Source organism: Streptopelia decaocto (assembly GCF_964273445.1).
Source record: "Streptopelia decaocto genome assembly, chromosome: 4".
In the NCBI taxonomy this organism is placed as follows: domain Eukaryota; kingdom Metazoa; phylum Chordata; class Aves; order Columbiformes; family Columbidae; genus Streptopelia; species Streptopelia decaocto.
The window spans coordinates 3,126,362-3,152,117 of record NC_138658.1 but is presented as its reverse complement, the minus strand read 5'-3'; the positions used below and the strand labels follow the sequence as shown (position 1 = coordinate 3,152,117).

The 25,756-nt window shown below is 40.3% G+C and overlaps 1 protein-coding gene across 1 annotated transcript; it reads right to left on the bottom strand.

The window, feature by feature from the left end:
- Positions 1-187: 187 nt before the first annotated feature.
- LOC309439070 (PDZ and LIM domain protein 5-like) lies at positions 188-24,231 on the bottom strand (the record flags this gene model as incomplete). The annotated part of the gene is made up of 6 exons (XM_082051198.1): positions 188-3,017; positions 3,332-3,447; positions 6,701-6,821; positions 7,833-8,013; positions 12,158-12,332; positions 24,228-24,231. 6 exons carry the CDS (start codon positions 24,229-24,231, stop codon positions 2,928-2,930), a joined length of 687 nt encoding a protein of 228 aa, XP_081907324.1. The 3' UTR covers positions 188-2,927.
- Positions 24,232-25,756: the final 1,525 nt, after the last annotated feature.

The window sequence follows — 25,756 nt, the reverse complement described above, 5'->3', positions numbered from 1 at the left end:
TGATGTGAGAAGCTCCATGAAGAAATAGATACACAGCTGAACAGACCAACACACACTGCACCACAACTCAACTTTTGCTTTTAAGTTTATTGCATTGTTATATTAAGCATTTGTATTTACAGATAATTCTGAATTACTTAGTTACAATATACTGAAACTGTCATCGTGATTCGACTATTCACTTCTACCTTCAGAGTTCAACCCAATTCTTTTACAGGCAGTTTTGGAAGAAAAATAATTACTGACTGAAAATGCATGAGAAAAACTACAGTAGTCAGGTTACTAACCTGTCTCTCCTGATTTTCTAACATTCCCTCAAAACATGAATGCTATACATATATGGTATGAAAAATACTTGGGAATCTCATGAAATCTGGAACGGTGCTGATTTTTGTTATGTCAAGCCAGCAGTCAAATATACGTATGCATATGTGCATATATATATATATATATATATGTCTCTCAACGTACATGCTTATGTGTGCATGTATAGAGAAGTATATATAAATGCATACACATATACACAGTCGCACCCCAAAAGATTCTAAAGGTAAATATGCAGACTTACAAATAAAACCAAATATAAAGATACCAGTATGAAATAGTCCTAAACAAACAAACAAAAAAAGATAATAAATATTCAGTGAGATATATGGCATTATTATAAAGTGCTCTACTAAAATCTCACTTATTAAAATAATGATAAAAATTATGTTCCTTTCAGTTGATTTATATAATTTGATAGAGCCATTAAATATTCCTTCTATATCAGTGACCCTATGCTTCCTTTTAAATTTTAGACAAATAGATAAAAGCAGAAATTAAAAGGCAAAGCAGCTAAATGAAGCAATACTACTGGAACCATCCAGGCTTTTGTCCTCAAATGTATTAATGACTGCAAAATGTCAAACCGTAGAGCAAATGGATTAAGAAATAAAATTCAAATTAAAATTATGAAGCTAAACAAAATTCAAAGACAAACCGAAAACTTTCTATCCTACTTTAAAATAGTGAGGTTTGAATTGTAGAAATTACTGAACGCCTTATTTTGTGCATTCCCATTCTCTTTCCTCACTCATGTGCAATATAGACCCAATGAAACCTGGACTCCAGGTCCCATTTCTCCACATTCCACCCAATATCAAAAGCAGCCTGGCTCGTATATTGCCGTATCTTGTCCAGTCTGCTTCTGCCCATTCAATTTCCAGCCAAACTCACAAAAGGGTGTATCTACAAGAGTGTAAACATTTTAAACAGCTTTATGTCATTTCTTCTGTACCACCAGAAGTTAAAAAAAACCACAAACATGGCAGTATTGAAGAAAAACAACTTCAGGAAATAAAGTGAAACAACCCACAACGTGAACCTGTCTCACTGGATTAATAAGAAAGCCAATTATCTTTTCATATTTCAGTACAGCAATTTTGGTTTTATTTCCCCCTCTATTGCTGACATTCCTTGTTACAATTGCTTTACTCAACCATGGCAATTTTTTGTGATTATCCCCATGGTTTTATTAATAAACCTGTCCTTTTAACAGTAAAAAAACCCCACAACAACAAAACCAGTAAACGGTTTATTTTAGTGTCTAGTGGAAAGAGTATCTGCCTGCACTTGCTCCATACCACTTAAGCCCCAATTTGCAGTTAAGTGGGACTTAGCTGGTGAACAGGTCTTGGGCTGACTCTCTGTATGGAGGCAAAATTCATATCAAGCCACTGAAGTGGCTACATCTCATAATGACACTGTTGGCTCTGCTCCCCTGCAAGAACTGAGAGATAACTCAATGCATTCCCTATATCTGGAGAAAGATAGAGAAATAAAACCTAAGCTAATAAAAGTCATAACAGCTGAGCAAGAAAGTAAGTTTGCGGTACGCTACCTGACACATCACCAATATACATATTCATGAGCTACATAGTAAAGAATGTACTGAGAGAAAAACAATGTCCTCAGTTGGGCTTCAGCAGTTTCCCTCATTCAACACCAGAGTCTCACATTCTGGATATAAAACACCGCTACCTGCAGATTCAGTGCAATTTCCCCTTTCCAAGGCATTTAAAACTACCTAAAACCTGAACTGTGAATATAAGAATGTAAGTCTGTGTTCCCTTATTTTTAAGATGTGATCTGACGTTTCTGTCCTACCAAACACACCTTTGCTAGCAAGTTTTTTGGCTACTGTTCTGGTAGTACATGAATTAAGTACATGAGTATCCCATTTATGTTTTCTTAGAAGTAGCATCTTCTAAATTATTCCTGTTCACCAGCATAGTCACCACCTCACTAAACTGCTCTCTGAAAAATCTCTGTCCTTTGCAGAACCATCGGAGATTTAACAGCCAAAAGCACAGGTATATGTAAATTGTGAGGGAGGCTTCATGTATATGAGTATCAGATAAAAATATCAGTTGTTGAGCTAAATATTCTGGTTCAACCTTATCTTTGCTTTGAGTTCCTTTTAATGGACTTTAGCTGCAGTACTTCTAGACATACTTTAAAAAACGTCAGCACAATAAAGTGATCTGGATCACTGAAGTCAATCTCCTCCTGCTTATTGAACAGCAGCAAAAACAAGACTTCTAATATCAGGTATTTATTTTTATAGATGTTTCACTTTTTATACTGAAACAGATATAAATGTGGTAATAAAATCATGAAACCAATACAGTAATATGCCAAGTGTAAAGGTAAAGGCACTCTAATTGTTTGGCATGGGTGCACTTCCAGATTCCTATCTTTTTATGAAGCGAAAAGCTAACTGATAAACACTCTAAAAATTAATGTACAAGCCCCTCCACAAGTTTCCACATTTCACTTTCATTCTAGAAAATCATATATAAATAATTTTGACCAATTATTGAACATGGACATTTGAACCTTTCTTTCTGCTCAGCACGTTTGTTACACAAGATGAGCTCCAAGCATCAGATGTTGATAGAGTAAGCATGTTTCTTGCACAGTGGCTTGTCCTTCTTGGAGAAGAAAGTCTGACCCTCCAAACTGTCACTACATACCTGAAAAGGGATAAAAAAAGAAAAACATTCCTCAGTTCAGATGGGTGAATTACACCAAATGTTATTCAGAATGCCAAATCAACATAAACATCAAGGGTTAAATGCTGGGACAAGCGGCTGCAACCCAGACCAGCTCCTCTGGACCGGTGTCAGAGGCTCACAATAGCAACACGCCTTCCAAATAACTGGGAAGGTGCTTTTTGTTCGGGCTGGGAGGACTGGAAGAGGTTGTAGCTGTTAAGTCTCGTATCGGTTGGATTAGCACAAGCACTGCTGCTGTGGGTTTGTTTAAAATGTAGAGCAGCTTTACTTACTGAGCATACAAAGCAAGTGTCATGCCAAGTGTGGCCCAGAGCTTCAAGAAACCTGTCTCCAGCTTCAATGGGGAATTCACAGCCATGGCAGAGGGTACCGAAGAGGGCATAGTAATCTGCAAACAAACACAGATTTGAAAGATGAAGCACATGCAGAAAAGTGAGACCGTTCACACAGCAAACCTCCTCAGCGAGTAACTAACTCCTGCCTACATTCCAGCACAGTATTTGGCCCACACTGCACTACACAAAATCATGCAACCATTAGGCTTCTCTCCTAAACAGACTCCAGCCGTTTGGATCAAGTCACTGGAGTTTATTACATGGCTCCTTAAAAAACAAAAAACACACAAGCAAAACCCAGACATTTCAGCCAGTATAATTATTGCATTTAACAAAAATGTCAGTAGGGTGGCAGAGTGATTATTAGTGACCAGAATCACTGAAAGGTATTTGCACCTTTCATTTGTAGGCACCAGACTGACTTGGTGGGAGGTGTCAGCAGAGTCAAGTTCCTCCAGCAGTCTCAGAGAGCAGAGACCTGAATTTCACCCCAAGTTGTCTGGTCTTTTCCACTTATTTCAACTATTTAACACCCTGTTTTTTCCCTGCACAAAAGACAACAGCATCAGTGCTATAACATGAGAGAATGTGGCACCAGCAGGCTACCATGCCAAACACATAATGTCATGCAACACCACGTCTTCATAAGATGAACGACAGAGTGACAACCACAGTGAAGCTTTGGACTCCATCCTTACTAGTAACACTCTGGCTCTGACAGGGGAATTAGGTGTCAGGGGTTGTTTTCAAGTAGCCTTATAAGGAGTGGCAAGCGGGGTACAAGGAGGTTTTATTTCTCTACTAGATTTTACAGAGCTGCTGATGCTCTAGTACTTGCTGCTGCAAAGCCAACAGACACTTATCACATGTCAAGCACAAGGGAAGAGTCCTGTTTTGGTTTAGTACAGCAGTGTTTTGTATGACGACCTCAAAAAGCATCATCCTAGGAGGCATCTCAGCAGGATGGGGAATGCAATTGCTCTGGAAAAGCAAAGGCTGCCAGTGGCAAGAAAAAGCTCCAGCGATTGCCTCCATTAATCCATGTACTGGCATGAATTTGCAAGTGTTTAAGCAGAAGAAAAGACAATAAAAATGTCAGAGGGTAGAACACCTCTGTCCAAAATCCCTGAAGGATGCAGTCTCATGACCACACTGCTTCAGCAATTTGCCATTTGATTTCATCCAGAATCTTTTACTGATACTTTCCTGGTGCCAGTAGTTAAAGCCTTTTGTAAGTTAGCCTGTGGTTCGTGTTGATAAGTTTATTGGCTTTTCTTCTGAAGAAAGGGTAGTAGATAAGGCAGAATGAAGGGCATCAGCCTTCTTTTGTTTTTGCATTCTTGAGTTGCGATACCACAGAAGCCTTCCAAGGCAGACTTCTCATATAGCCACATATCAATGCCTCCTGCACACCACATTTTCAAAAGTAGGTTCCTAACTCTGCACTTGAAAAAAAGAGTTCAAAGTTGTAGATATGTGCCCTTTTAATTTAATTTTAGCATCAACATCCAAAACCAGAGTGTTTCGCAGATTAAACCCGCTTAATATTAATAGCTGATGCTGTGATAATTTCAAATGCAGATTTAAAATTAGAACTCTCCATTGCACTAGGACGAGGGAAAGTTGGCAATGACATTTACTCCTTATTTATTTAAAATTAGTCATAGGCTGTTAACTCCAGCTGGACTGAAAGTCTTTGAAGAATGAAAATATCTCAAATTAACATCTAGTTAGAGAGCCAGAGCCATTACAACGTATCACTGCCAATAACACCTCAAAGAATGTGTCTACATTAACTTGTGCTAGCAACATTCCATCTCAGAAATAAACTTTGCGAGAAGTCTAGCATTCTTGACATTTCACCCCAGTGTTTCCTGCTCACAGTATAGGAAAGTGCACATTTCTGCACAAGAGCTGTAACAGTAGCACAAATCAATGCACCGCACAACATACAGGTCATTCGGAGGCAGGAATAAGAATTCAATATTAGCAGAACAAACTCGATCAGGAGCTTTCCACCCAAAGGGGAGTTATTGATTCCTCCAGTACTATTTTTGAATCATCGAATGATTTCAAGATTAGGGGCTTCAGATTGCTTTAGGATGAAATTTCACCGTGTTGTCACACTGGAGGATGCTGCTCATGGATCCACTTCCTCTGCAGCTCCATGAATTCAACAGGAGCAACGTTACCCTACTCGTGTCACTGAGTTAGCAATAACCTACTGCGTCCTTTTGTATCTGCCAACACCTCATTAAACTTACTTACAGAGAAATTTTGGATAAATTTTGCCCGATTTCCTCACCCTTTCAGTACCCAGCACCTGCTGCAAACAACTGTGGGATCAAACCAGGAAGAAATCTCAGCTCCAAACAGGTCCCCAGGAATTCATGCTCAATCTCTTCCTGCTCAATTCACTTCCACCTCTAGTTTAACCACAACGCTCCTTACAGTAGTAGGAAAACACAGAAAAGGTCCCACTGATGGTTCTAACACAAATGTAAACAGCATGAAAATAAACAATTTTGATACGCTTTTGTTTCTTTTCCAATTTGTGGAATTGTTTTACAAATGCTCTCTCTTTCCTAGCCCAGAAGGGTACATAGAAAGTTTCAAGCAAACTAGGAAACCAACATAAATAAAAACTGTTCATATCAATCAAAAAGATACGATTGACTAGAAGTGCTAAAAATCAGACCAGAAGCCCTCTGAACATCTAAGTCACATCTCTTGTGTAATATTGCTCACAAGGCTTTCAAGGGTTATAACCATATCACTATATTTTTCCCCTGACAGGCTGTTTTTTTTATCCCAAGCTTATGTTCAACAGATGTTATCACTGGTCCTGCTAAAGACTTCCTGGGCAGACTGCTTACTCTTGGAAGTTGCCTCCCAGTTGTGAATAAGGCTATTCAGAGTAAAATGCATTACTCCACTGGCATTTGCTTGTTTAGTAAATAAGCAGATTTACACAGACTCCAGATTATTTTAAAGTCAGCCAGAATGTCACCCAAAAACGACACATACATCTGAAGGCTTAACAGGAGCAATGAGCAAAACTAGTGATAAGAATTCTGCTCCTGCTGAAACTCGTGAAGAAATTCGCACTAACTTCTGCTGCAAACTCAAAAGCGTCTACAGCGTTTGTTGGTGCTTTGAATTGACATATAAAAGCTCCATGAATTTGCTGGGACACATCTTCTGAAACGAAGCTTGAGAAAAAGGAATTGTTATTTTTTTTCCCAACCTTGTTGAGCTCTGCTTTCCCACACAGCTGCAGTAAAACTTGGTTGTGTTGCTTCTTACCCGTCTCACAGTAGGGATCGCCGTCTTCTAAGTGGAAGACATTATTGCGGATGGGGTTATGACAGGCCACACATACGAAGCAGGAAACGTGCCAAGTTTGTTTCAAAGCATTTATTACTTCCTGTGGGGATTAGAAAAAGTGTTATTAACACATTATTTTGATGTGATGACTAGATTGTGGTGACCATGCCTCCACACTTGATTTGTTTCAAGAATACTTTGTTTCCTACTGCTCCTTTGAAAATGGGTTGTGCACACAATTTCTGCCCATGTTAAACTTAATGAGGTGCTTTGTTTTATGATACGTCTCCTTATTTGTCACAAGCAACCTTTCATTTTTTGGAAGGCTCAGTGTGGAGTTAGGCAGATTTACTAACTAATTTGTTCACCTTTTCAGTTTTAATTAGGATCTCACCCATCACGTTCCCCTGAAATAACAAAAGCAGCATCTCTGACATCTCCTCAAGTCTGGGAAGAGTTAATCAGAAGACATCACATAGAAAATTACAACTGCTCTGCGGTGTTTTGGAAGACGCTAAAGTGCCAAACATGAGTTGAGAATTGTGCTGCCAAAGCCCTGCGTGACCCCAGTTACACAAGCGCCCAGACACATCGCTGTCTGTAGCAAAACAGCGGACACTCAGCTGCCAGGCTCAAATTAACAAGATTCGTGCCAAGTAGGATAAACGTGTCTTTCTATCTACGTTGCCATTTGGAATATTTCAGTACTAGTAGCCAACTAGCGTGTTCCTCAATGCTCAGCTTTGCTAAGGATGAGTATTTCCACCCTCACCCCCACCCCATTTACACTTTTGTAAGAAGCTGCCAATTAAAAGCATTTTGCCAAAGAAAATCCAGTAATCACAACAGCTACAGAACAGCCTCTTGAAAATAGGAGCTGAACTTGGAAGAGCCAAGGAAACTACAGCACCATTTCTCAGAGAGAACGAAAAGGCTCAACATTAGAAAAGCCAAAGACATGTTTTGTATGTGATGGGAGCCGAAAAACTATGTCAGAGTATGTTTGGAAAAAAGCAAACTGGGCAAATAAAAGGGAATTTCATCACAGAGAAGCACTGAACACTGTGGTTATTGTTCACTCTGAAAACCAGGCCACTTGCTGGTCACTTACCCCAAGGATCTTCCTCTGGCACTTGGAACACTCAGGGGCGAAGAACTTCTCATAGCAGACCTCGCAGTACAGCGCCCCCTTCTCTTCCACAAATCCAATGTAAGCCATGGAGGTTTTGCAATGAGCACAATTAAACTCTTCTGGATGCCACGACTTCCCCAAAGCCACCAAGAAGGGTCCTCTGATCAGAAAGAAGAGATTTTGTCAGCAAACGTTCCTGGGTTGGCTCCTGCAAAAGCTGTTCACAAATGCATACAGCTCCATCCCCCTTTTCCTCCTCCAGGCTCTAAGCATTACATGTTGACTCTATCTATTCCCATTGAACTATCTGCCAGAAACACCTGTCCAAATAAATACCAATTGTCTTTGCATCCTTGCATTTCAGAAATCTTATTTTAGAGCCACATTAAATACAGTGCTGAAGTGGCTGCAAGAGAGAAGAAAGATGTTCCCTACAATCCAAATTATTTCCATCTATTGCAGAGATATTTCACTCAGCGATATGATCAGCTCTCTTTCAGCGTGTATTTGTAAAGAGGCCACAAATGTTCAAATAGACTTGACTCCATTAAGAGCTGATAACATCAGTTTCTTGCATGAGAAAAATTCAGTTGCTGTCCTTATCTAATAAGTTTGCTACAGGATAACCCATCTCTGTTGTTGGGGGACTTTTTTGGGGGGGAAGCACATTGGGTTTGTTTTGGTTTGTTTTTTTTTACTTTTCCTTCAGAAGCTGGTTAAAACAGAATCATTTTCTTCCAATACAGAGCCTCCTCTATAATTTGCAAAGACAAAATAATGATACTTTTAATAGCATTTGGCTGGCTAACGCAACAAGTTTAACAGACAAGATAAACCTGCCCCTTCCTCAGTCAATAAAAAATTCTCAGTTTGTTACTCATAAATCCCAAGCACATACCATTCGATCTGTTTTCATCTGAAAACATATGCAGCATGTTAATTTCTCTAATGAATATAATTACTGTAATGTGGTACCTCCAAGGTCCCACCAACACTCAACCCTCCAGAATCTAGGTTTCAGGTGAACTTCATGTTTCAAGTTCACCAGATTGCCCTTTTTTGCAAGACAATAAAGATTCCATTCTTTCCGTAATGCATCACCTTTTTTCTGAGCTAATACTTCACTAAAATAAATAAATAAATAAATAAAAAGTGTAAGGTACTAGTATCACCATCCTGTTGCTAAACATTTTTTCAGAAATTGAATAAGCTACAAGAATATTGTTGTGCAAAATAAGATTTTCACATGAACAAAGCAACAGCAGCAGAGAAGAAAAAACTGTAACATTTGCTTCCATGGTTATACTGACTCCAAGATGGGCATATAAACAGGCAGGGGATGGAGGGCAACTTCATTGAGAGTAGGAGTCATTATTTCCACTTCTCTTTTACATTTTCTCTGGAGATGCTACATATTTTCAAAAGAATGAGAAGTCAAAGATAATTATAAAATCATTTCAGTCGGAAGAGACCCTCAGGATCATTGAGTCCAACCATAACCTAACCAATCTCTGGCGCTAAACCATGTCCCCAAGAACCTTGTCTAAATGCCTTTTAAACCCCTCCAGGGATGGTGACTTCACCACTGCCCTGGGCAGCCTGTTCCAATGCCTGACAACCCTTTCTGTGAAGAATTTTTTCCTAATATCCATTTAGGACAACTCGCACACCTTCAGAGATGATGAACCTATTTAATCCATAAGAGTTCCTTCTATTTGCCTCTGATTATCGGAGAGAAAGCAGCAAAATCTGCTGGAGAGCAGCTCATAGCCCTTCAAGGAGGGAGCCGGGGTCAAGCTCAGCTCCCAGCGGATGCCTGAGCAGCGCAAACACCGACCTAACCCGATACTCTCCTGCCGCTCTACAAGCACCTTTTTACATCGATGCCCTTTTGGTTATGTACTGATCAAACAATACAAGCCCTCATGTGCAACAAAGCGCTCTCAGTGTGCCGTGTCAGCACGGGCTAATTTAACAGGTTCATTAACAAGGGGCTGACACCGAAGAGGCTCCAGGCAGGATTGAGTTTCTGGCCCCTCGCTCCGGTTAGCTCTGCAATGGAAAGCAAGTCCACCAAGCGACGGGAGGGGAAGGAATTTTTACAACATCTGCTGCATTTAAGCTCTCCAGAGTTTACAGCTCTGACATGTTGAGATTAGCCATGCAGGACAGCACGTGGCAACCCAAACGGATGGAGAACAGCCCGAGAGCGCATCCACCAAATTTCTATCCCAAAGTCCCCAGCCAGCTGCGGCCGTGCCCTGCACAATGTCTCCGAGGTGTTCCATTAGCATGCATGGCCAGAAGAACGCTTTCTCAATACAATTTTACTTTTAATCGGGGCCGTAGTTTAAACATGTCAAGCTGACGCTGCGGCTTAATGATACCAGACTCTTAAAAGCTGCCCCAATGCACGTGGAAGAAAGAAAAAGAAAATAAACACCTGCCGCGGAAAATACACTAAAACATGATATTCAGAACTTGGAGGTGTTCCTGGTCTCTGCATACTTTTTTCAATTGAAATGATAGCTTCCAGTAATGAAAGGTATTTATTTGCTGTATTAATTGGAGATTGAAGTCCTGATTTGAGTAAGGGGACCACATGCCCAGACTCGCACAACCTAATGCAAAGCAGTTAGGGCATAAATGCTAGGAAGATGGGTGCCAATGGCTTCCTCCTTCCTTCCCCATTTAAAACAAGACAAAAACAAGCAACCCCACAACAATAAAAAAATCCTACATGCCTCTGTCAACTAGAACATATTTTTAAAGGTGGTAGTAAAAAAACACGTTCCTTCCATCCGAAGATATGGGATGATCCAACTGGCTACAGCTTGCTATGAATGCAGCTCTATCCCAGGCTACTTTGACATGCTTCCCATTTATGAAAAAATTTCTGACATTGCCATCTAGACTACATAAAGCAAACTCACAGATGGAGGCAAAAAGTATTGATTTTTTCATTTTTAAAGGGATTCTGATGTATTTACTAAAGTATTTATAGAATCTTAAGGCCCAAAGAATCATCAGGTACATAAACTGGGTAGCCACATGAAACATCTGGGTTCTGCATGTAGCAAAGATGCATGGGCAAATTGGAAGAAGTAAGGAATGTACAGGGAATATAATTGCAATTTCACCATCTTTACACTTCTAACTAAATATAACTTCATCAGTATGGCCATGATGTATCCAGTGTATGCTGATAATCCAGCTTCTCATGTGGCTTTTATTATGATAGCAAGCCAGAACTGAAATTTGGTGGTAGAGAGATCAAAAGGATTTGCACATCTGCTAAAGAGGCCAATCGCTTTCCAGTTAACCATAGTGCAATCTGCATTCTGGGAAGTTTCTTTTTCTCCTCACTTGAAAATGCCATAGTATGCAATTCCTGTATAGGAGATGTTGAAGGGAAGCAGGAAATTCAGTTTTCCTCCAGCTTTGATTCTTTTAGACATGGAAAGAAAAGCTTACTTAATGAAGCTTTGGAAAAAAATGGAATCTTCAGACTGTCACTGTATAAATAATTAAAGATATATTAAAAAGTTATAAGATGTCTCTAAGAAATGGTTTTGGCTCCACCAGCCATGGTTATTCTATGCCTGAGTATAAAGTAACCAACTCCACAATGCATTTTGGCTTCAAAACAGATGTACAATGCCATGTCACTTGATCCTCCTCCTACCTTTTCATAGGTAATGGTACCACTAAGGGCATGATCTGTAATTATGCTAAAACTTGAATTCAAAATGCCATTGCAGTCTTTCAGGTCCACTGTATGCTGTGAACATGAGACATATTTGGCATTGATTAATAAACGTCAGCTAATTCTCAAGTGAAACAATGCTTGCTTTTCATAACTGAGGTGGCATTTAACATATGAAGAAATATAAGGATTTAAACACCACCAGCAAATTACAAAGAAGTTAGACTTGGGTATCAGTTACTATTCATGAAGAGGTGTCACTTTCAATAGGTGACAATGGCTCAAGTACTGTCAAGTGGGGCTTCATGCTTTCTCCTCATGCATCCACTAAGGAGCAAAGTTTGTTCCACAGACCCATACGCTCCCCTCCTTACAGGGTCAGCAGCTCATCTTCTTTTTAATGGTGATCAAAGGGGCTAAGTGGGGAGTAGAAGCAAGTGATTTAAGGGCCAAGAGGAGAGGCTGCTGCTCAGGAGTGGGGAACACTTGTGATGGGCTGACACTTGGATTTAACGCCATTCACCACAACTCTTGGGGCCCGGCCATCCAGGCAGGTTTTTTACGCAGCAAAGAGGATACCCAGCAAACAGATACCAACCTGATGACTTGATTACAGTGCGCACACATGGGAGTGCGCTTTCCTGCTGGAATGTGCTCTGCCCTCTGAACCAACGTGTCTTGCTCATTTAGCTGGGGTGCTGTGGCAGATTTTTCGCTCAGGGCAGTTGTTCCAGGTGGTTTAGTACTGTTTGATGTCCATCCACTGGCAGGAGCTGAGGAAAGAGCGCCAAAAGCATTTAGAAGAGCATCTTTCAGTACCAAGTAAATTATCTTGAAATACAAGCAACCAGCAACATTTGCCTAAGACCTTTGTCTACTGTATACCTGCCTGCTTAAAGGAACAAACTAAAAAGCACTTGTGTTCCCCTCCTGCCCTAGAAAGTAAGTCCCAGCTATTTTATGAAATGTCTATGAAATAACACAGAATGCTCTTGGCTAACTTCTAGTGGGCAAATTTCAACATACTGAAGAAGTTCGGTGAAAGAATATACAACCTGTGAAGGCATTATTTTGCTTTAGATACAAAAGCTGAAGCCAAGAATATCAGTGTATGAACAGAGATGGGAGAGTATGACATACATACTCAAAACATTTTACAGTGAGTGCAATAGATCATACATCATTACTAACAGGTTAAACAAGAGTACACATTCCATACAGCATGTACAGGAACTTAAAATACAGTACTGTATAAGGAAAACCTATTTCTAATTGAATTTAAACATCGGTCTAGATCACTAGATCTAGAAGAACTCCAAGGGTCACGTTCACATCCTCTTTATAAAAGTTGTGACACAAATAAAAACCTGATGATTTCAGAAATGTATACATCCATCCACAGACTTCCATTTGTGCTTGGACTTTCAGAGTCGTGGAACAGACATAAGCTTTCACGGAGTACGAAAAATCCATTTACAAAAATGAAAGGCACAGATGATACTGTTGCCAAGGGTAATGAAGAAACAAACAGTCCTCTGCTTTTCTTTCTCCTCTATTGATACACATACCTTGGTAACATACAAGCTACAGCAATGTGAGTTTATGGGAGCAGTTATTCCCATCAAGCAGAGAATTCTTTTTCCTAGTACGCTAAACCTCCCCCCACATTTCCATAGCCTTTTGTTTGTAACCACAGGAAAGGGAAACTGTGAGTGTTTTACTTGCTGTCCTGGCTTTAGTGCAGCCGGACTAAACCTTGTAAATCAAAAAGTGAAAATAAGATCTGAGTGGAAGCTCAGAGAGAAACAACCGAGCAATGACACAGACACCAGACAATGGAGGATGATGCTTTTGTTGCAAGGATCCAGCTCTTCAACACAAGGCCTGGGCATCGCTATCTAGCTTTGCAAAAGAATTAGTTTAATCTTACAGAAGAAAGATCACCACACACTACACAATTTAATACATTTAAACATTACAGTGAACGTGAGTTAACAACCCCCCCTCTACTCATGTGTATTTGTAGGCTAAGGCAACAGAGCTGGAAGAGAAATCCTTTTTAACACCAATACTTCTGTACTATAATTATGCTCGGTATTAATCCACAGATACAAGCTAAATACCTACTTTTGCTTACTCGTGCTCTGTATGAAGAAGCAATACAGCCATACACCTGTTTTTGTCTAAATGGTTGGTGCATCAAATTTTCTCAAATCGGGTCATTTCAAGACTGACATATATTTGGGTTCTTTTCAGTATCTGAAGTAGCAAAAAGCATACCAGTTCACCAGTGGTGTTTGTTTGTTTTAAATGCAAGACTGTTGATTATGTTTAATGTATAATTAATTAGTTTACAATATATTGAAAAAAAATAACATTTTGATTCTAGAAACATTCAGCATTCCTGAGGAGAAAGTATTTAGGAATAGACACACTTGATCTTGCACAAGTCGCTCTGCTACTGTAGTTCATTTTAGATTTTAAATGCCTGTTAAACTGAAAACAGGAACAGACAAAAATTGCAAAGGTGGCAGAAAAGCTTTGAAGACATTAACAAAAGTGGTTTTGATGAATAGCACTTTCCTCCTCTGCAATCACACATGGCTTTCTAATTTTCAGGTCCCATTTTACGAGAAGACAAAAATACACACTAAAACCAAACCTGTTTGAAGGCTGCTTTGGCCATAAACCAAACTGCAGCGCCACTTCTAGTATATGGCTAATTTCTGCTTGGGTTATTTGCTGAATCCCAAAGTCCATTCAGACACATCAGCTAGCTCATTTGCACTGTGTAGTTCTTTGAAAAAGTCCTTCTGCTTGCTTAAAGGAAAAACAAAACTACAAACACCAAAATTACTCCCTTTTCTTTGGTCTCATTACAGCTTTCGTTAATGCTGTTTTTATGAATTATGCTTTTCTGAACACTACCCAACTTTAAAGTTACTCCTGGCCAGGAGCAGAATCTGTCTACATAAACTTTCTCTGCAGAGCTGTTAGACAGATCAGTCATTTCTGGGTTATTCAAAGCACTGAAAAAGGAGAGAAGGAGCTAGACCATCATTTTGGGAAATAACTTTGATCTACAAATGACCCTATGCTAAAACAGAAACTCTCTTTTTTAATGAACCACACAAATTAGTACTGTGTTGAGCAAGAGCTGTGGCCCAAGTAGGAGCAATTGGGCATTTAGTGTTGAGGACCAGCAAAGGCAAATGGACCCACTTATTTCACTTCCACCAAAATCAGTGAACTCCAATTGAACACCCAGACCCCCAGCAAACATGGGGCTCCCATAGGATCACAGCCACAATGCAAACGGAATAAGGGGAATAACAACCAACCCCCAAGCCTTCAGATGCTTCTAGGTTTTCCACAATATTTTGGGGAACTGGACAAGAACTACGTTCCAAAAGGCTTTTTGACTGTGATTTGTAAATTTACATCACTATTTGGTCTACTGTGACAGGAACAGTATCTAATTGATCACTGCAAACGCCATCAGCAGCTGAGAACTGAAACAGACAAGGTTGCCTTCTGGTCAAAGATCCTTAAAAAGCAAGACCATAAAGCATTTAATTAAATACTCTCTTCTTCCAGCATCTCTTGAGGCCGGTGTTAAGCCAGGAAGCTCCTGCCCATGCTCACAATTTGTCCCCACACCATTCTCTCAAGGGTATTTTTCTCTTTGCGGGTATTCACATCAAGCCCTTATAGGTCTTGCACAGTTATTTCCCTTCATTTCTTTCAATTCAGATTGTTCATCCTAAAGAAGAGGCATCCGTCTGCTTCCATTGCCTTTAGATCCATACTCTTAGCAAAGAAAATACATCAGTAAAGTACAGTAACAGCTATTCCACCACATTTATTATACTGGTTTCTTTGTTAACCAGTCTTTTATTTTCAGTCTTTTATTTTCCTCATTCCCATCTGAACACCAGCTGGGGGACACCTTTTATTGCCTACTCGTGTCTTCCAGAGGCCACCAACATGCCTTTAACAGTCCAGTCATTTCACCAAAGGTTCATTACATCTACTGCAACCCCCAAAGCATTTCTTTTGTCAGTGTTGGCCTTTTGGGTTGGTTGGTTTATTTTTTTATTAAAAACAAAACAAAAACAACCACCGCAAACCACACCACCACACTATTAGTTCCTTACTTAAAATCTATGTGAATTCTCAGTGTTTTTTTCAACAATATTCCACCTCTTGTAGCTACAGAATTTCAAGTATTATATGTTTGCTTGTCTAGAATGAATATTGATATTTCCCAACTACCCTTATTACTTAAACAGCAAGTTTAACAGTCCTCTACTGGACAAGATGTGGAAGCAGAGAGGAAGGGAACACACACAGAGCTCCTACAATCTCCTCCTCTCCTTTCTCTTCCCTAATCCCCTGGAAATCTTTGACATTGAAACACAACCACACAATGTAAAGAAAAAAACACCAGGCCCAGAAAACTTACACAGGTGTTTTTTCTTGCAATGAGAAGTTTTCACCAGGGCACACCAGTAATAATAATGTAGGTACAAATTATTACACTCAATCTAAGCAAAGACCTCTCAACTCCTGGCAGTCAGTGTGAGCTCTCCTGTCATCTGTGCTTTATACTTTGCTTTTTCGATTTTTACATACATGATTTTGGATCGTGCTCTGTTCTCAAAGAGTGTTGGGGAGATGCCTTGGTACCCAAGATCTGGCCAGGTGCACCCACGTTTTTAATTGGGAATGATGACAGTGTGGGGATGGGAAAGGAAACCACTCCAGCTGCCTCTCACCACATATTTTCCGGGTGCCACCTTTTTTGCTTGAAATGGACAGCACAACTTTTGTAGATGCGCTGAAGAACTATATATTATAATACATAAATAATGACAAGAATTATACACCCCATCAGGAGCTATTCTGCCCTGACTGCCAGAGAGGTTTGATTTCTCTTTAAGTCATGAAAAGGTCTCTGTGGCCAAATTTCGGGCTTTTGCAGGCTTCACTTCACCTTCCCTCTCTTTAATCAAACCTTCAAAAGCACTGTTGATTTGCAATGGTGTATTGTCATAGCTGGCTTTTCTATAACCGAAAACACTCTGTACCCAACTATTAACTTCCTACTTTATTAGGTTTAAGTTTAGCAAACCCTCAGTGTTTGCTTTCATTAAACTCCTTGGTAGGGCTAGTTTAATATTTAACAAAGTTTTAGGCAAGGTAAAGAACTGGCTTTTTTTTTCCTCTTTTTTTCAAAAATCCCAGTGTGACTTTGCCCTCGTTAGACTAACAATAGGCTGTTCCATCGCTGAGCACATGGATAACTGCAAACACTGGCGAAAGCTTTGGAAGACAAAGGGAGAAAGGCAGATACGCGGCGGTGCCAAAGTCACTTTGACAGAGGTTCTCCGGTGCGTAGCAACAATACAACAGCCTGAACTGTTTAACGCTCACTTAAACATAACATCAGACTTCATGTAATATCTATAAATAACAATGCTACTTTAAGCACTGGGAGTGCCAGAACTTCATTTTAAAGTGTTCTAACTCAGTGATTTATACACTGCTATCAAACTACTGTATTATAAATGGAAAATATAAAGCTTCATACGTCCAATTTTCTGACTTTTCTTAATATATCTGTACAGTAAGAAATCTTCCTATTCCTTCTCTCCAAACCAAACAGATGGCCGGATGAAGCAACGTGTCTGCAAAGCTCGGCCGTCAGTTCGTTACATTAGCTGTATGTAACACCTCATCCACTCCCAGCCCCGCGTGAAATCGCACAATTCAATGGAGAAGCTACAAGACAAGCAAGAGGGGAGAGGAAAAAAACCAACACACACATAAAACAAACAACAAACAACCACAAGAGCCAAACTCCAAACCCCTGTGTTCAGCAATTCTCCTTTTGCTCCCTATGGAGTCTCAGAAGGGCAGTCAAAGCTAAACCCCCGCCACTGATTAAAGGCAGAACAGGAAGGATTAAACCATTATCATGTCTTTAAATGCCTTGGAAGGCTGGTATGCACCCCATGGAAAATCACAACAGGTGCCATCCCGGCCCGATTTCAAGCAGCCCTGCAACTGGGGGGGCTGGTTCCTGCACTAGTGACCAGCCTTTCAACTGGAAAGGCTCCGGCTGCAAAGCATCTTAATTAAAATGAGTATGGTGGGTTTGGCTCGCTCAGCCTGTCTCCTTGTGATTCGTTACATCACATACCGGCACAAATTTGGCACAACTGGCACAGCTTTTACCGAAAACATGTCTCGAGGAGAAAGAGAAAATGAAGCCCTGTACAATAGAGTTTCTTTACTCTGGAGCGACAGTTAAGAAACCCATTTGGTGTCTTTCTGCAGATAACATTTTGCTTTTAGCTCCTCTTCTAACCTCGATAGCTTGACTACGCAGATTACCTGTCAGTTTCATGTAGCTGATGTTAACTTCAGCAGAGGAGTACTGACTTTTCATTTGTTGAACAAATATTAGGCATAATTCTTGGCTGTTTGCACTAATGAAGGGGAACTGATCTGGTGAGTCAGTCCACCAACAGGCTAGCTGCTTTTTAACAAATCAAAGACAGCAAGCACCTAATTTTGAAAGCCAGTGAATGTTCCCACTAGGTGGGTGTGAAATAACCACGGAGACAAAGAATCTCTTCACCCCTGTTTAAATGACTAGAGAAAGGAACACGAATCTATCTGATGTGTGTATGCAATTAGTTTAAGTGCACAGCTTGGTGCAATAGCCACATCATCAAATCACAGGAAAATTGTTAAGAGAAAGCTGAGTTTCTATTCAGCAGATCTTACAGTGAGATACACCAGGTCAATCTGCCTCCAACAAGTAGGTGGGACCTCTCTGCATCACTTCTATTATCTGCTCCTTCTTAAACATAAACACTCGAGGTTTGGAAACATATTCATTTTTTCACCATGTCTGTGGGAGTTACAATTTTCTACTACCATCAAATTAAGGTTGACATTTATAAATTACTAGGGTTTCACAATGGGTTTTGCTTGGCTAAGTGGCTTCACATTACCTAACTTGTAAGAATAAATTCTTGTAGTTTGCTGTCACATGATGATATAATCACTTAGATTAGATGAAAAGTTAATAAGAATAACAGTCCATACACCAGGATCAGGAAGCTTTTGTGTTTTAACCTGTCAATCATACCATTTTTATGGACAAGGCTTTCTGGCTTTATGAATAGTGCCTGCACTGTGGAGCAGCAATCTTTAACAATTTTTTTTAAATGAAAAATACTGCAACTGTTTATATTTTTGTCACTGTTTCTAGCAGAGGCCTTAACAACAATATAAGGATTTGCCTCAACAACTTGTAGTGTTACTCCAGTTTCTTCCCTAGAGTTCAGACTGTGGTCCTCAATGGGCACAAAGCTTCTTGAACCCCTATAATAATTAGTCCTGTTTTTACCTCTCTGTTCTACAAAGGAAACAGATTGGGATGAGAATGTTCTAAAAAGAAAATTGCAGAACTCATGCTGACACAACAGTTCAGTTGCCTTTTCCACGTAAAAGTATTCCCAAAGCTGAGGGGCCATCAACATCACTTACTCAAGTCAGGGTGGCCTGTAAGGTCAAACAGAACTGAGATAGGGGCTGGGATAATTACAAAGGAAACACAGAAAAACTAAGGTGACAAGGACAGAAAGTGCCACAGTCGATCGGTTTATGGGTTTTGCCCCGTTTTCCTTAGCAAACCTCTACAGAATAAGCAGCAAGGAAGGAGACAAAGACCCAAACTGTCAGTATATGCAGGACAGGATGTCAAATCACACCTAGGAGCAGGCTTGTATTTTCTTCTGCTTTTAAAGTTCTAATATCATTGAGGGAATGCCATATAGAAAAAAAAAAATGCAGCAAGACAGTACACTAAGAATAACTCCAGAGATGGTAAATGCAAGTCTACCAAACACACAGAAACAACTGCAAGGAACTAGCAGAATTTTTCAAATAAAGTTGCCTGGGGAGTAGTTTTTTTGTGCTTACAGTCAGCTTCCAAGTCTGTTCCCTCTGCTGAAGGGACCATGTGCTTAACACATGTTCTGGCTCAGGTTTAGGCAACTGACAGTTGTGGGTATTGCAGAATATGCTGAAATTGCTGAGCAGCCCTACTGGAAGGGGATTATATATCCCAGTGGTATTAGGCTGTGAGAGACCCCAGGAATAAGAAAATTGGCACATGCATCTAACTGGTCACTGAAAACTGCAGGCTTTGGATGCTTTTATTGCGAACCCTCTCCATGTCATCCTTGTAACTCAGATACCAAGCCTAGGAAGAACTAAGGTCACCGGTTGCAATGAAACCCTCCTCTCCAAGCAGGAAACCCTCCAGCCCTCCCTGCTGCACCAAACAGCGTTTGGAAGATCCCAGGAAAGAGGAGACAATTTCACATGAGAAGCATAGTGTTGCATGTCCTGACCGCTTCTGACCATCACAGATCCTGCTGCGCTTTCCACAAGAACAGTTCGTCTCCTGGCCAAACTCCAGCTTGTGTAACTGCATTTATCAGGTAATGATACTTTCTTAAATTATCCTGGCAGTCTCAATTAGCCACGGTGCTATTCACTTCCTTTCAAGATGCCACAGAGTGTCACAGCGTGCTGACAAACAGCTGTTACGGTTCACCCAAGAAGCGACTGCATGGAGGTGGAGAGTGAAAACCATTCCTGTGCTTGCACATGGAAAATGCCTTGGGGTTCCTTGGGGGTGATGTAGCTGAGATGTTGTGAGCTTCTCCCTCTGGTGGGTGAACAGAAAATCATAGCCCAACAAAAATCAAGTGGGAACTATTGTCAATTCTAGCCTCTACGCTTAACACACAGTAACAGCCATAATTTGACTTATTTTGACAATTAAAAAACAAAAAAAAATGCCGACAATACAGACGAGAGGGGCTGACAGCAAACAAACTATTTGGAAACCTCGGTTCAGGCAGATGCCACCGCTCCACAGTACGGACACCCCACCTGCCCCCCATCTTCAATTCCTGATGCACCCAATGCACCAAAGATCTTATTTATCGTGATTATCTCTCCAGCTTCTAACCCATCCCTTCAAAGAAAGTGTGAGGCAGCCATTCCTTATCTCCTCTACCAAACCACTGGGGAACCCTGTAATATCAGAGAAGGGTAAAACCTCTGTCACCTTCCCAGTGGGTGACCAGCACAATCGTGTCTGTGGGTGTCCCTCCAAAAGGAAGATTCCAGCTAATAAACTAAAAGACCTTATCTGATCAAATGACTTATCTGTCTAGCCAGACATCTTAATAAATAAAATCATTGTTAATATTCATGCCAAACCATCAAACACCAGATTACAGCTTCCCCAGACACAAACAAAATCTTGTGACATGTCAACTTTCCTACAGAGATAACTCGGTGTTATATACAATATTCATTAGAAGGGTGAGTGCTATTAGAGCTACAAAACTGCACTCCAAATAACTTTCTGATATTAATATCACACTGATATACACATTTACATAAGATTATGTCTTCCTTCTAATTATTTTGTAAGCCAGACTTCAACTATGAAATCGATCAGACTCAAAAGGAGGGGTTTTGTTTGTTTAAAATTTTGTTAGGGCTATGACCTAAGAAGCCAAATTTTGTTTGGCCTGTGGAGCCCTGGCAACTTTACTTTAAAGAAAACGTTATGCTCACAGACTGCAGACACACAGCAGAACTAATGACTGAAGTCCAAACATGCCCTGAAACAGTTACAGCCTTTCTTTCTCTTCAACATTTGAAAAAAAATACATAAAATTAGTCAGTTTTATCTCAACTATTGAAACAGTTTTACCTGCCGGACTTGCTGGTTTCAGCCTTTTTAAGCAAGCTCAGGTACAGCAAAACCTTGAGTATTCTTTTCTTTTATGAAACATAGGCCTGAGAAAAACGTGGTGTTGTAACCATGCTTATGCCTCCCCTATCTGCTAGTTTTGTAAGCTATTTTGGAACACAAAACCCAAAAATTATGTCTTTCTTTCCCCTTCACCTACCTATTCGGTACCTCTAATGTGGAGGGAAAAAAAACCATACACATATTTTAATGTTATCCAAGAGTATTCACACAGATTTTTGAGGTATAGAATCAAGTGTAATTTAATTCATCCGTCTAAATCCTTCTCTATTTGAAACATTAGACTTTTATTAATTCTAAACCATTCTAGTAGGATTTAGCAATGAAACACCTACTGACACACTGAAAAATGAGTGGGGTACGACTGAAAGCCCAAGCGGCAGGTGGTTTTTGTGCAAGTGAAATAAATGTATCACTTAGTGAGAAAGAGAGTTACCTCCGACTTGAAGCACAATCAGCCACTTACAAAATAGGCAGGATTATCGCATTCCCACAAATATCTACCTTAAATACACATGCTATACAATTGTAACTTTAAAAAGAGGGGTGTGGTTGTTGTTGGTTGTTGTTTTGTTTTCTATAATGACACTTAAAGATGTAGAACAATGCTAGAATTAACCTGTTGTAAAATTAAAGTATTTACCTTGTCCTTAAGAATATACTGGATACTTGACCGGCAAGTGACACTATGCTCATAATCTGAGAATTACATTTCCTCATGTATGTCATACATAAAAACTCTCTTATAATGATTTGTCTTCCTAAGTGCTTCATAATCTTAAGTATTACAGAAACTAAGGAGAATTTAAAATAGCTGAATGCTTTCAGTAAATATGGACATCAGTCCTTTGGCTGAAAATAAGGCAGCCAGACTGGTCAGTAGTGCCCATGGACAGAACAAGAGGCATTGATTGTAATGCCTTTTTTAACAACAAAAATAATGAAATTTCTGCCTCCTTTTTGGGGGAGAAGGAGTGGAGAATATTGACAGATTAATGGAAGAGTGCAGATCTTCCAATGACAGATTTCCATAGCAGTCCGTGTTTGACAGAGAATAAAATGAAAAGCTTTAAGCCGTTTCCCTTCAGGCTTTTGAATCTTACACAACAGAAAAATGCACCAAAACCTGGCCAGTTCATGATTAAGCCAGACGTAACCCCCCTTATTCCTAAGCAGCATCCTTGCAGTGGCCAAATGGTGACTTAATTTTTAATAAACTTAGTAGAACATACAGAACATGGATGTCAAAACCACATGGATGTTTATAGTTGTTTTTCTCCTCGTCCTCATAGGGCACAGCCCTGAAAGTTGTCTCTTCTCTGAATTTGAAATCCTTATTCCTTCAAATAGCTGAATGCTGCAAAAATTATCTGTACAGGCACCCTGCTGGAGCAGGAACGCCCAGGTGAGGTCGCACAGGAACATGTCCAGGCGGGTTTGAATGTCTCCAGAGAAGGAGACTCCACAACCCCCCTGGGCAGCCTGGACCAGTGCTCTGTCACCCTCACTGAGAAGATCTGCAGCAGGACTGCGGTAGATCTCATTGGAATAATGTTCTTAGGTGGGAAATAAATGGAAGTGAATTCAAAACCTTCCATTTTTTTTATCATTCTCAGTTTTGTGAAAGCTCAACGCATTCAAATATGACGGTAATTCCCGTCTGTGACAGCGTGCATGGAGGCAGCTGTTGTGCGCTAAGGGGACAGATCTCCCGTATTAACGCATTTCATGGACAGATGAGCTTTTCCTGTTTATAATCTGTTCACTGCCAACTGCACCTGGCACAGGCCTGCTTTGTGGAAAATGTTTGAAGAAAGGAATTGTCCTTTCATGTTTTCAAATTCAATGCATTTTAGAATGTCTGAAACATGATTTTATACATCACTAGGAGGACACCATCCTGAATCACGTTGGATACATGATTTTCTTTCCTCCTATTTGTTCATGTTGCTTTGGGTGCTTTTTTGCCCTTAGAAAAGTGTTCTATGAGTTTGTGTTTGTACATGTATATAAAAGTATACATGTATGTTTTTTAATAGATACTCTGTGTTTTTGTGCACTTATATGGGTACATATGGGCACTGCCATTAACTACTATAAAGAGCTACTATTGTAGTAATGGTTTTCTTTGTGGGCATTATTCCAAATTCAAGGAATGCATTTTTAAGGCATTTAATATAAATACTAGCTGAGGCATTTCAAATAATCCAAACCCTAGCCTCACAATTAACAGGCCAAACCTGTATTACAGTTTTGCAGGTATAACCCCATAACTCTGCAAATCTAGATGTTAGAGCGAGATAAGGACTCAGCAAAACCAGTCGATTCAATGTGAATCATGCTAAGCCATTTATTACAGAAACAAGTCTCCTTATATACGTAACTATATTCTAATCACGCGTCCACGCTCCAAGCATGGATTCGCTAAATGAGTATCGTGGGCTGTCCGTGCTCTGGAGTCTCACTGATGATACGTTCGATGATTCACGCCATGCCAGGACCCCAGTGATTGTGGAACGCCCCTCTTTCTCACAGCAAACTCTGATCTCAGCTTCTCGAAGAGGCCTTGAGATTCCTTTGAGCCTGACTAATTCAGCAACAGATCTTTATCTATCAAAACCCCTCCACATCTAGATGTGACTCATTTTAGCTCTAGCACAGGGTTACCAACATTGTTTGGTCTCTTACAGTGAAATACGTGATGCTAACAAAGATGCACCGTTGCTACCACACTTCTGGACTGGATGTCCTTGGTGATACAGCTCCATCCACTGAGAATTGCATTTATTCTCACCCATGTTGTGTTTAATGCTCCTTCAGGGGCTGAAGCACTTGTCATGGTGCCAGTTCCACTTGACTGAGCGTGATAATAAAAGCAGCAAGCCCAGCATTGCCTAGTTACACGGTGGGTTTCTTGGCAAACCTCTGTTATGTGGGGTTGGCCTTCTGGTCCCAGGAACAGCGTGGTTTTTCTGAACCCCTGACTGCCAGTGGGACATTGGGTCCTACATGGCCATGAACAAGCTCTTTATGTAAACCATCATGTTAAGTCAGGGAAATCTCCCTCTTTCTTGTGAATAGAGAAGCTATACATATAAAGGGGTTTATCTTTGAATATACAGCTGGATAGATGAGAAGAGAATTGGCTGAGGGAGGAGTGCTCTTTGGGGAGCAACGGCATTTAACATGTTGATAAATTGCCCATCTGTTTTCTCTCTTCAATCACTTTGTCTTGTCTTCTTATTATAATACGTTTTACAAGGTTGCTGGAGAAAAGGTCGTCGCCTGTTCCATGACTGTTCACTTGCTAGTACAACAGGACCCCAGATATTCCTGAAACGTAAGTGAAATGTGAGGGTAATACCGTTAAACTAGAGGTTCATGAGTCAAGTGTGCTGCCTCTGGACACCCTCTTGAAATCTGCAGGAGAACTTTTGCATCAAGTGGGTGCTTTCCAGAGGTGAGAAGTGTTGTTCTGCTGTTTCTTCAGTACCTGTAAAGTATTTCACCTCTGTCTTCTGCTCTTGTCTGTGGGATGGGCATGAAGAAGAGTTGCCATTAGAAAATTAAATGAATGGGCAAGTGCAGCTCCTACAGCACTGCAGCACAGCAAGGACATCCTTTGGTGATGCAAGATACAGAGGCAGACTTTAATTCAAATTCCTTTAATTGCTGTGGTAGGAAAGTCACTCCAGCTGAACTTATGACCCCAACTGTAAACCAGAAATAACCGTACTTGTAAAGTGCTCACAGATCCGAGATGTGTTACTGCTTCCAGTTCTGAAGCTAATCTGATGCCCTCGACTAATATGGACATATGTCAGAAGATGATAAAGAACTGGAAAGCTGTTTGCCACAGCTTGACGTTCCTTTTCCTCTGTCTTCTCCCATCATACATTTTTGTCTTTTTCCAGGGCTGAATGGCCATCTTGACCTTAAGAAACACAGCACAAGATCAAGACAACTGAACTGGAAAGTGTGAAAGAAGGAGACCTCAGGCTCTCCTGTGCCATGCAGGTATTACTAATGAAGTGTCCAAGTCATATTGTTTATAGAAGGCTGACTTACAAAAAAAATTACCACTAGTTTTTTCAATATCCCATTTATTGTTCTACTGGTGGAAAAGATGAACAGCAGGTCTTTTCCTCCAACTTCACAATATAAGCTGAAAGCAAAGAATGGGTTTGCAAAAATGTAAAATGCAAAAATTATCCGTTTTCTTTCTTCCCTTCTCCCTTTTGTCCTTGTCTTTCTGCTGATCTTCTAGTGCTCAATTACAAAGCCAAAGATGCGTCGGCTATCAGGCCGTAACCTTGCACATCC